Genomic DNA, 12600 nt, shown 5'->3' with positions numbered 1-12600 from the left:
GGTGTAAGTAACTGGTATACATGCAAAAGATTTCTAAGCCCCCTTTGACACCATGATGCCCCTAATTGTTCACTTGTTTTAGGATACAAGAAATACAAATGAAGAGGTAATCTCAACTCTCTTACCTTTGTTGATTTCAGTTTAGGTAAAATGATAGGCATAACCATTTGCTCTATTAATGATAGCTCAGATATTTCAGGAGTTAGCATATTTAAAAGAAAGCACAAGTCACTGAAGACTTCATGGTCTTCCAATGTGAATTGGAATGTCCACTTGAATATCAGATTTTTTTTATTGACATCAATATAGTTTTAAGAGTTTGAATTCTCACAAAATAGTTTATGTATGATGCCAACTAAAAACAGAAAAAGCCTACCTGTTTTCTTTTTTCAGGAGGAAGACAGGGATCCCCATCCTACAAATAAAGAGATACATTTTATTGGCAGCTTATTTCTAAAATCGGTAACCATATAAGCTTTGCGGCTCTAAGACTTTAAAACACCAGAATATATCTGAACCAATAGTTTTCAAAAAGTTGCAGTTTGATTAAAGACACTTCATGTTAACTTCAGAAGATTCTTGGAAATGGAGAGTTAAGATTTATGTACATTGCTAAAAACAGCATATCATACATTTGTGTTGCATTGTTCTCCATAACAGTGCATGATGTTACCGTGGCATAACACTGCAGTCAGTTTTTAAATGGTAGCCTGACTTTTAGATTAACCTCCTTGGGATTGGAATGGTCTTTGTTTGTGCCTTATACACAGTCTTGGCAGAATTTAATTTTTATTTTTTTCCATTAATTAATTTCCTGCAACTGTAAAAATAGTTAATTGAAGAAAATTAAGGGGAGCAGGTTAGGGCAGCACTGACAGCAAGGCTCCAGGGGGGTTAACGTACTGACTGCAGAGCTGCAGGATGCGCTCTATGCTGTCGAGGGGCCCAAGACAGCAGGTGCAAGGTGCGGAGGAGGCTGCAGTCCTGGCTTGGCAGAGCACAGATCCCTGGCCAGGGCTGCCAGGAGGTCAACTCGCCACTCAATGTGGAGGAGGAGGAAGAGCACCCCACGCTGACTGGCTCTGTCCCTGGGCAAGAGCCATTCAGCGGTGAGGTGGCTTCTCCCATGGCCAGAGGCTTGTCCTTCTCCTTACAGGTCTAGCCAGAGGTCTTTGCTCCACTGGCCAGGACCAGTGTCTTCCTTGCATCTGCAGAGGTCCAGTGTTATTGGCCCATTGTCACAGCTCCACCCACTCCTTTGACAGCAGGGCTGCAGAGGGCTCTGTGCTGCCACAGGGCCAGCGACACCAATCTCTGCAGGCACAAGGTGCAGAGGGGAGGCTGAACTTACAGCGACTGTTACCTTAATCGGATTCAGAGTGGCAGCTGAAACATTTACAAACATCTGTCGATTTAAATTGAATCCTGCCAAGCCAACTTTTATAGAGCCAACTACATCAGCGCTTAACAAATAAATAATGGTGGAATCGGGATCATACCATCTGGAAGTAGTATAGCAAACAATTTTTACAGCATACACTGCACTCATAAAAGGAAAACACTTTAAATTCAGGTTCATTCTTGCCCAAATCACTACAATGTTCATAAAGTAACATACAATCAGCTCCCGGTATTTCTTTTTCAGTGACTGGTGTCGTTCCCGCAGCTGATTGGCCATAAGCTTGTACTGGTCTCTTTCCTGTTGACATGTGTCCAGTTCCTTGGAAAGTATCAGCAATGCTTCCTTTTTACTTTCTAGCTTTCTTTTACATACCAGATACTGCAAAAGAGAAAAGGGAAAGTAATTGGACAAAGCATTAATTCACAAGACTATGCTGAACTGAGAAGACTAAGTTTGCATTAAGAAAATATTTTAAAAGCAATTTATCTGTAAGTTTTAGAGGTGTACATTTGTGTCTTTCTAGGTTAAAACTGAAGACTTTAATATACTAGAATCACTGGGAAAGTATTTGCTGGACAAGAGAATCCTAAAATCAACTCTTAGGGCCAAATTATTCCAACAGTTTCAAGTCACAGAGTTTCCTGGCCATTTTCCCCCTAGACACCATCCACAGAAGCAGCCAGAGAATTCCACAGCTTAACCTGGATTGTGGCTTTTTGAGCATCTAGTAAAATGTTCCTAAACAATTCCCAATCATAATTACCTAAAATTACCATTAATTTTTAGTTCTGTAATCAGTTCCTCTATCTGTTAAGTCTAGGTCTAATATAGAATTCCCTGGCATCGGTTGCAACACTTTTTGAGTTAGGAAATTGTCATCCATAATATTTAGAAATTCCAAGCATGTTTTAGTACCGGCACTATGAGACCTCAAGCATGTATCACCTAAATTGAAGTCCTCCATAATCACACAGCTCTTTTCCCCCCCTGCACACAATAGATACATGCATAAGGAGCTGGTCATTCTGCTCCCTAATGTGATTTGGACATCTGTAGCAGACACCAAGTAATACCCCATCTTATGCTTTATCTGTTTGCACCTGTAAGCATGCAGGATCATTTTCTTTTGAGTTATTAGGAACTTAGGAACAGGTAATGCCATTTTTGGCAGAGTGCCACTCCCCCTCCCCTATCCCCCACTCGATCCTTCCTAAATAGACTTTAGCAATTGATTTTAATATTCCTATCATGGGATTCAAACCAGGTTTCTGTAACACTAGCTAGATCAAATTTATGTTCATAAATGAGCAATTCCAATTCCTCTTGTTTGTTACTACCCAAGCTCCTAGCACTGGTGTACAAGCCATTAAAGTTATCTACTAGTCTACCCCACGCCGCCACTTTCCCTTGAGCCCTTGATTTTGAGGGAGAAAGTGGGAGAAATTATGTATGTATTATATATGCATATATCATGCTTTTCTGTCATATCTGAATTTTAATTCTCAAAAAAAGTGTTTATACAACTTGCTTCAGTTTTTACAACGTGCAGTCAGACTTTCTCACCGCACACGAGAGTGTGTCTGTGAAGAGTGCTATATTTCTACTGTACATACTGTACAACTTGATGTTATTCACATATATGAGATGTGGTACTAAATACATTTTGAATTTGCCCTGTAAGAGACCAAACATCACAGCATTCATGAAAACAATTTATAGTTTCATTATATACTCTGACAAGAATATTTTGTCATTATGGGCTCTTATACAAAGCAACAGCATCAGCACTTCCATACTGTTCAAGTCAGTGTAGTTCTTCAGGACAAAAATCATTACTCATATATACTACTTGCCTGGAATTGACTTACTTAACTTCAATTTAAAATGAGTAAGGAAAAGGTTGGGGGAGTGTTTGATACATTAGCTGTACTAATGTCTTCCAAAAATGGCAAATGCTTAGTTGCAAAACCAAAAGGGAAATGAAAAGCAATTCCAAGAAGGATTTGAGCTCCTGGAGAGGACATTTCCACCTTGGATTAATTTTATTCCTGGCAGCAAAGAAATTGAAACACTGCCATAAATGTTCTGGATTATGATGCCTTGGCATAAGCCTCACGAAGGCAACTATACCTCTGTACTTGTGTCCTGACACCTTGAAAGTGGCAAATCCATGGTAAAAACCAAAAAAGCCATCCAGAATCTAAAATGTAATGCTGTCAGTTACTCTAATGACAGCGTAAACAATTCTAAACTTCAATGAACAATTGTGTTCATCCATTTCTAGTTTCTTTCTCTCCCTACTTTAAGACCAACCAAAAGTAAGGGATTTCTGTACAAGATTATGAATTGCTACTTGGAAGTAAAATCACAAGCCAAGAGTTATGACTTCAGGTGAATAAAGCTGTTGGAACAGAAAACCATCCTAATATACCATATGTATGAAAACATTTCTAACATATTCCTAATAAAGGAAAAAGATAAATAGAAGGAATTAAAATACTAACTCTGAGACCTGAGAATTAACTTTGACAGGCCCTTTATAGATATCTATAAAAGTCTGCCTCCAACAGTTTTGCTGATAAATCACTTGAATTTCAAATTTTTTCCTTTATGAAGGATTCTTCTTTGAAGAGCTCCCTTTCCTTTATTCAGATGTTCTCATATACGTAAGCCCAACAAATTCCTTCCCCAAATAATTACTCGCTACCAGAAATGGCAATTGGACAGGTTAATTAATACATATAAAAGTGAAAGTAAACATAAAATTCCTTGTAAAAAAAGTCCCCATACTCATTTATTGACCAGCAACAAGGGGACTGGCACATGCAGTCAGCCTGATGTGGATCATAGAACTGATTAGGCAATGTGTATAATGAGAGGGGAGCAGCAATTGAGCACCTCATATCAGAAGATGTTCACAATGAGCAACTACTTCCAAGCACCACTATTACTGGCTGGGTAGAGCCAGTCTTAAGATTCAGGCCTTCAGACCATAAAATGGAATTACGAATGAAGATCTGTTAGTTACAAGAGCTACATGGTAGCCTGTAACTATACTGCAGTACAAATGCAGGCTTTCAACCAGTAAATATAGATCAAATGCTAAACAAAAATAGATCCTGCCATCCATGTCAGGCCTCCATTAGAAGTACATTCAGAGCATGAAAGAACATGTCACCTTTTATGGGGAGACGGTAATTTACCCTTATCAATTAGGCTGACAGTGACTGAACCGTGAACAGATGGTGACAACTGTGTTCAGGGTCCAAATGAAAAGGGATCACAATGTCCTCCGCACATTGAGTCAATTGTGCTCTGACTTAGTGAATTATATACTGATGAAGAGCCATACATAAGAAGGTGGCTTGATATTTCTATGTAGGCATTTTTACCTTCTAAATGGATTTAAAAAAATAATATGGAGTTTGCTTCTGTGGACTTATGTCAAAAGTAAAAAAAATCTACAGTAACAGCCTATTCTCCTAAGCTTGATGATTCTCCAAAACTATGATTCTCCAGAACTACGTTCCCAATTCTAATCTATTTGTTTTTCACGTAATAAATTATATCAAGACAATTCAAAGCAGGCAAGCGAGACACTATGCAATGCATATGCTTTTTACCAATTAAAAAAGGAATAAGGGCCATAAAGTGAATGAGACCAACTGAACAACAAGAGAGGAAGGTATTTAAGGAAATAACAGGGCCCTGTTGAAAACTGCATATCTGAACAAATGAGACCAGCAGAACCAGTATGGTGCCGATTAAAACAGAAAACACAGACTTGAATATTCTGGTTTGAACAAAGCAAGAAATGGAAAAAGCAAAGCAAAGAGATTTTTAAGCGTAGGTCTTTAGAAAAAATATCCAATAGCTGCTTCTGTTTACATGAATGCCAAAGGTTTCCTTTTCTCAAGTGGAAGAAAAAAGGTTACGTACAGTAGGCCACACAATCAGTGAGATATGAACAAAATGAATTCTGTAATGTATTCTAGGTACAGTGAAATATTTATACCACACCAAAAAAAAAAATCTCTTCTGCATGGTTATATTAAATTTTAAAATCCAAGAAAGCTTCCTTTTCAATGTCAGCTTAAAAACAACAAAACAAGAAGTTACCCATGAACCTGCTTGCGTCCCTTCAATCTAAAAAGCTGAAGTGTACGGGTTTCCTTATTTGCCTAGTGACTCTTATCTACCAATTAACTGTTATCTGCAATAAAACAAATGATAATTGCTACCAGGCAGATCATAATAATTAAAAGGAATATATATATGACAAACTATTTATTGCCTGAAATGCTTTACGACCTGGTAACTTCTTTAGTGAAACCGAGTAAGAGACTGATATTACAGGAGAATGGAATTGTGCCAAGGTGACCCTCTCTACCCCAAACACTAATTATTTGTCCACAGCTATTTTTAGTGACAAATCTGGTTAGATCTCATCAGCTACTATGCAGACATGGTCTAATAATCCAATGAAGCTGGGACACTGTCAAGGTCTTAGAATTTACAATAATGCATGACAAGTTCATATCACAAAATAGTTTAGAAATTTGTCTATATTACATTTGTATAAATGACTGGCTTATAGCTTCGTATTTCCCTTCTTGCCATTATTTCCACATCAAATCACCAACTGGCTGAGAGCAAGAGTAATGAAAACATCTCTAACCTCTGCTTATGAATCACTGTGGACTGCATTCTATGTATTCTCAGCATTCTGGAATCAGTACAACTCCTAAATTTTGGTAGGAACTCAATGGTAATATACAAAGATGTTGAAACTTATCTTCTTCCATTGCTATTTCCGTTCTTGAGAGCTGAAACTATACACTCAAATCTTTTGGACAAGAAGTCCGAATCACTAATGTTTCACGCCCTCAACTATTAAAGCCTTTATCTTCACAACGCCCTCGCCCCTATGAGGTATTGCAGAAATGGGGAACTGAGGGACTGAAAGATTAATGCCAAAATTTCCAAAAATATCCATTGACTTTGGGTGTCTTAATGATGGAGTAACCTTCAAGTTGTCATGGGGCTGACTTTTCACAGGTCAGCACTGGCTTCTCCCACTGACTTCAGTTGCAATGTTGAGTACTCAGTACACCTGAAAATTAGGCTTTAGGTGTCTAGTTAGGTCTGAGGAAATGAGGAACACAATTAGTGGCCACCTGTTACAATTCTGGTTTAAATGACTTTCCCAGCATCACATCCGAAGTCTGTGACAAAGCCAAAGATAAAAAACAGTTCTTCTGGGTTTCAGTCAATTGCTGTACCCATTAGACAATCCTTTTTCTTCCTGAGTAACAGCCGTGTTAGTCTGTATTCGCAAAAAGAAAAGGAGTACTTGTGGCACCTTAGAGACTAACCAATTTATCTGAGCATAAGCTTTCGTGAGCTACAGCTCACTTCATCGGATGCATACTGTGGAAAGTGTAGAAGATCTTTTAATACACACAAAGCATGAAAAAATACCTCCTCCCACCCCACTCTCCTGCTGGTAATAGCTTATCTAAAGTGATCACTCTCCTTACAATGTGTATGATAATCAAGTTGGGCCATTTCCAGCACAAATCCAGGTTTTGTGCTGGAAATGGCCCAACTTGATTATCATACACATTGTAAGGAGAGTGATCACTTTAGATAAGCTATTACCAGCAGGAGAGTGGGGTGGGAGGAGGTATTTTTTCATGCTTTGTGTGTATAAAAAGATCTTCTACACTTTCCACAGTATGCATCCGATGAAGTGAGCTGTAGCTCACGAAAGCTTATGCTCAAATAAATTGGTTAGTCTTTAAAGTGCCACAAGTACTCCTTTTCTTTTTCTTCCTGCAGTCCCTGCTTACTTCACTATACAATTCCCAGATGATAAAGTACATGAGGCAGAGATCCTATAGACAACAGTCTCACTGTGGATCAGAGTTCAGCGATTCAAGTAACTGTGACTAAACACTATTTGTCCTGGTCTACACTGACTTAAGTAGAGGTCAGCATGATGTAATTTGATTTCATTTTTCAAAGTCATGTTCAAAAAGCATATTTTGTAATGTAGACAAGCCCTTAAGGGATTTACGGTCTTTGGTTCAGATCTTATTACCCGTGTTCAGCCTTCAACATTTCTTGGGGTACCCATTGGATACCTTTTTCCCGTTCTTGACCACAGTGGGCAGAGACACAGTATTCACCTCTTTCACCCCTCTTGCTTCCCCAGTATCCAACTGTCTGTACTGCCCAAGAAATGTGGAAGCCAGTACGATAACCAACCTGACAGTAATGAAGTTTTTCCTAATGTCCAACCTAAACCACCCTTGGTGCAATCTAAGCCCATTGCTTCTTGTCCCATCCTCAGAGGTTAAGGAAAATAATTTTTCTCCCTTCTCGTAACATTTTATGTACTTGAAAACTTATGTCCCCTCTCAGTCTTCTCTTCTCCAGACTAAAGAAACACAATTTCTTCAATCTTCCCTTATAGGCCATGTTCTCTAGACCTTTAATCATTTTTGCTGCTCTTCTCTGGACTTTCTCCAATTTGTCCACATCTTTCCTAAAATGTGGCACTTAGAAATGGACACAATACTCCAGTTAGGTCTAATCAGCGCAGAGTAGAGCAGAATAATTACTTCTCGTATTTTGCTTACAACACTCCTGCTAATACATCCGAGAATGATGTTTGCTTTTTTTGTGCTATATAGTTCACTCATATTTAGCTTGTGATCCACAATGACCCCCAGACTCCATTCTGCAGTACTCCTTCCTAGGCAGTCATTTTCCATTTTGTATGTATGCAACTGATTGTTCCTTCCCAAGTGGAGTACTTTGCATTTGTCCTCATTGAATTTCATCCTATTTACTTCAGAGCATTTCTCCAGATCATTTTGAATTTTAATCCTATCCTGCAAAGAACTTGAAACCCCACCCAGCTTGGTATCATCCGCAAACTTTATAAGTCTATTCTCTATGCCATTATTTAAATAATTCATGAAGAAATTGAACAGAACTGGACCCAGAACTGATCCTTGTGGGACCCCACACATTATGCCCTTGCAGCTTGACTGTGAACCACTGATAACTACTCTCTGGGAACAGTTTTTGAACCAGTTATGCACTCTCCTTATAGTAGTTCCATTTAGATTGTATTTTTGTATTTTATTTATGAGCGGTCATGCAAGACAGTATCAAAAGCCTTATTAAAGACACGATATACTACACACTGTATATTGCTTCCCCACCATCCACCAGACTTGCTACCCTGTCAAAGAAAGCTGACTGTTACTTATCACTTTATTATCTTCTAGGTGTTCGCAAACTGATTGCTTAATTATTTGCTCCATTATCTTTCCGAGCTGACTTGTCCATAATTCCCCGGGGTTGTCCTTATTCCCTTTTTTATTGGAACGATATTTGCCCTCTTCCAGTCCTCTGGAATGTCTTCCATTACTTTTCAAAGATAATTGCTAATGGCTCAGATATCTCGTCAGTCAGCTCCTTGAGTATTCTAGGATGTATTTCATCAGAACCTGGTGACCTGAAGACATCTAACTTGTCTAAGTAACTTTTAATTTGTTCTTTCCCTATTTTAGCCTCTGATCCTACCTCATTTTCAGTGGCATTCACTATGTTAGCCTTCCTATTGCTACTAGCCCACTAACCTTTTTGGTGAAAACTGAAACAAACAAACAACAATTTAACACTTCTGCCGTTTTCACATTTTCTGTTATTGTTCCCCCCCACTGAGTAGTGGCCCTACCCTGTGCTTGGTCTTCCTCTTGTTTCTAATGTATTTGTAGAAGGTTTCCTTGTTACCCTTTATGTCTCTAGCTATTTTATTCTCATTTTGTGCCTTGGCTTTTTTTAATTTTGTCCCTACATACTGGTTATTTGTTTATATTCATCCTTTGCAATTTGACCTAATATAGGCCAAGTTTACATCATTTTACGACAGTACACACATGGTTTTGCACTGATTTAACTAAACTGATTTTTAAAATTCGTTCCAGTTAAACCAGAGCAACTTGTGAACACAAGGCGACTTGCCTAAGTTCACAGGAAATCTGTGATAGAACTGCAAACTGAATCTTGATCTTCCAAGTCTGAAGGCAGCGCCACTGCCAGCAGCAATGCAGAAGTAAGGATGGCATGGCATGGCAGTGCCACCCTTACTTTGTGCTGCTGCCTGCAGAGCTGGGCCCTTGCCAGCAGCTGCCACTCTCCAGGTTCCCAGCTCTGAAGGCAGTGCAGAATAAGGGTGGCAGTACCATGACCCCTCTACAATCACCTTGTGCCTGCCTCCCTCCAGCACGACTCCCTTTTGGGAGTCTCAAACCCTGAGTTTGAGAAACGCTGGCTTCTCCTATGAAATCTGAATAGTATAGGTTAAAAATACACAAGAGACCAGATATCATGGTCCATGATGCATTTTTCACAGCAGTGAATTTGGTAGGACCCTAACCATAGCCTAAACTTGGTATGATCAATGAGGCTCTGCAGGAGCACAAGGGCTCATCCACATGGGTTTAATTTCAGGATCAGAGCCCAGACTTGGAGTCTGTAGGCTAAAATATTTTGGAAGTCTGATGAACAAAATAAAGTCATGAGTGTTTTTAAGAAGTCCGGGGACACTTCCCTCCACCATAATTTAAAAAACCCTTTTCTTTCCCCATCCCCCATGTTCCCTCAAGACTGATGAGAAAAATTCTGTCCTGACATTTCATATTGTGTAAAAACCAGAAGAATAGAGAAAATGCATATTTCAGTCTTCCAGCTTATTGTGTATTTGATACAGCATTTTGTGTGTTGACAGTTAGACCCCAATCCTGGAAGTAGCTGAATTAGCTGAGATCCCCATGCTCACACAAATTCCCACTGATGTCACTGGAAGTTGTCACAGTTTAATGGCTCTGTGTTGGAGTATTGTTTGCAAGATTAGGGCCCTATGCCACAATCTTGCAATGTGTTACCAATTGTTATGCATGCACAGCCGCAGTGAAATCAGTGGGTTCACCCACATGAATCATATTGTAAGTTTGGGAACTTTCAAACAGCAGCAGAAGAGAGACGAGTTTTTTGTTTTTGTAAACAGGAAAATGTACTTGTAAAACAGCAAAGGTTGTGGGCATGGTACAGTGGCAGTATACTACCAGATACTAATTTTAACTCACTTGCTGGAAACTAAATAAATTTCAAGTTGATGCCTCTTTACGTGGTTGCCTGCTACTTTGGGTTTGTGCATGTGTTACCAATTGTTAACAGTCTGTTACTATATATTTTTTTAAGTGTAGATAGTTCAGAGGTTTGTATAAGGCATGTAAAACAGAAATAATATTTCCAATATTGAATTGTTACTTCTACCTATTGAGGTTACAGGCCCAAATCTTTGTCTACCATAAAGACTGTTTTGCATAGCTTAAGTACCCAATGCTTCTAAAGTAGATGTCTAAAGCCTTGCATTTGCAACAAGATTAGAACAAAAGCTGAACTCTATTTTGTCTCAAACATGAACAAAGCTGTGTATACATACTATTGGCTACCACAGCATACCTACGTTCAAGTGCAGTCCGCTCTCAACCTTTGTTTTCTGTTGACACTATCTAAAAGCTTAAAACAATTTAAGGCCTAGGGCCGCAATGCTGCAATTTGATCTGTGCACAGGTGAACCCCCTGTGACTCTGGCACTGGCAATTGTAGGATCAGTACCTAAGTAAGAACTGCCTTCTGGTAGTAATCAGGAAGTTGGTACATGCAAGCAAAAACAAATTTAAAGTTTGGGCCCAAAGCAACTTGTGACAATGTCATTTACAACTGTGCTATCTGGTGCCAATATTTAATTTCCACAGCATCAGATGTGATACACACCAGATAGCAGTGCACCATGAAGTTTCACATTGTATAAAATTTCTGAAGGATGCCTAACAATTATACATGAAAAGTGAGGGGGCAAGGAACATCCACAAGCCAGCCAAAGGACTTAAACATTATGGAGCTTTCCTTCCCGTGCCTGTAGAGCGCCCACCTTGAGAAGTCATCACAGACCAAGTCGTCACAAACTTTTAAAAGACGTATCATTGAAAGGCACACATTCCTTATTCTCCAGGACGGGCTCCAAGCCCGACAGCTCACACAAGGTCACTGCAGTGTTTTGGGTCCGCACCGAACTGTGTTTCTAGCTCTGAAGTGCTTTGGGAAGGAAGGTGCAAACCAAGGGCCAAGGATCAGCGGTCCAGGGGCTGGCTAGCGGGCTGTCACAGCCCTCCATTAGGAGTAGGAACACCCAGGCTCCGCTCCACCCGCTGTTACTGCAGCACCTGCGGCGATGCCTCCACCTGCGGCACCCCAGGCTGTTCACGAGCAACCGGCTCGGCGCGGGAACAGCCCAGCAGAGGGGGCAGCCGGAACCATTCGGCTCACCGGGGGCGGGAGCCAGCATCGCCGGCCCACGTCCAGGCCTACTCCGAGCTCCGCCCCCTGTAGCGCTCCCGGGCGGGCTCCCCGGCCTGCCCCAGCGCTGGTCAGGACCCCGCGCCCGCGGAGCACAGCGCTGAGGCCAAGCGCCGGCAGCCGCCCCCTCTGGGCCCCCGGGCCACGCCGCCCCGCTAGAGCCTCGGCCGCTCCCCCAGCCCGGCCCCCCGCCGAGGCCGCCTCACCTCGCCCACCAGCCCCTGCCAGTCGCTCTCCGTGCGATTGAAGCTCATGGCTGCGCGGCAAGTGGAGCGCTCCGGCACCGCCTCACCGCCTCCAGGGCCGGGCAGCGCCAGCGCTACGTGGGCTCAGCGGAGCCGCCTGCGCAGCGGCCGGAGCGCCCCCCCCCCACCACCTGGCGGGGCGGTGTCGCCTCCGGCATCCTGGTCCGAGGCTGCCCCGCCCCCTGCATCCCGGTACGAGCCTGCCCAGCCCCGCCCCGCCCCCTCCGGCGTGGTCCGCCCCGCTCCGCCCCCGGGCGCCGCCTGACTAGCCTCGCCCCTCCGGCCCGGCCTGCCCCGCCCCCTACCAGCGGCCCGGCCCCGCCCCTCCTGCCCAGGCCGGGGTGGGGGGCGCTGCCCCCGCTGCGGCCCGGCCCGAGCGGCCGTTGGAGCCCAGTGCAACAAGGCCCCTGCTCTCTGCCCCCGGCTCAGGAGCCCCGCCCTCGCCAGCCAGGCCGGCAGGCTCCAGGGCGCGCGGACTCCAACGGCAGCGCCCCCAGCAGGGGCGAGTGTTAC

The 12600-nt window shown here is 42.3% G+C and overlaps 1 protein-coding gene across 2 annotated transcripts in view; it reads right to left on the bottom strand.

The window, feature by feature from the left end:
* The window catches only part of CCDC149 (coiled-coil domain containing 149), a 62668-nt gene extending 50392 nt beyond the window's left edge, over positions 1 to 12276 (bottom strand). For both annotated transcript variants that reach the window (XM_048848702.2, XM_048848703.2), the window contains exons 1-3: positions 12049 to 12276; positions 1619 to 1780; positions 377 to 415 (exon numbers count right to left, since the gene is read on the bottom strand). In XM_048848702.2, coding sequence (XP_048704659.1) covers positions 377 to 415; positions 1619 to 1780; positions 12049 to 12096 — 249 coding nt within the window. In that variant the 5' untranslated portion in view covers positions 12097 to 12276. The remainder of the gene's footprint in view (positions 1 to 376; positions 416 to 1618; positions 1781 to 12048) is intronic.
* Between the last annotated feature and the right edge of the window lie 324 nt (positions 12277 to 12600).

The sequence above is a fragment of the Caretta caretta genome, chromosome 4 (genome assembly GCF_965140235.1).
Source record: "Caretta caretta isolate rCarCar2 chromosome 4, rCarCar1.hap1, whole genome shotgun sequence".
NCBI lineage: Eukaryota > Metazoa > Chordata > Testudines > Cheloniidae > Caretta > Caretta caretta.
This window is presented reverse-complemented; position numbering and strand designations above follow the sequence as displayed.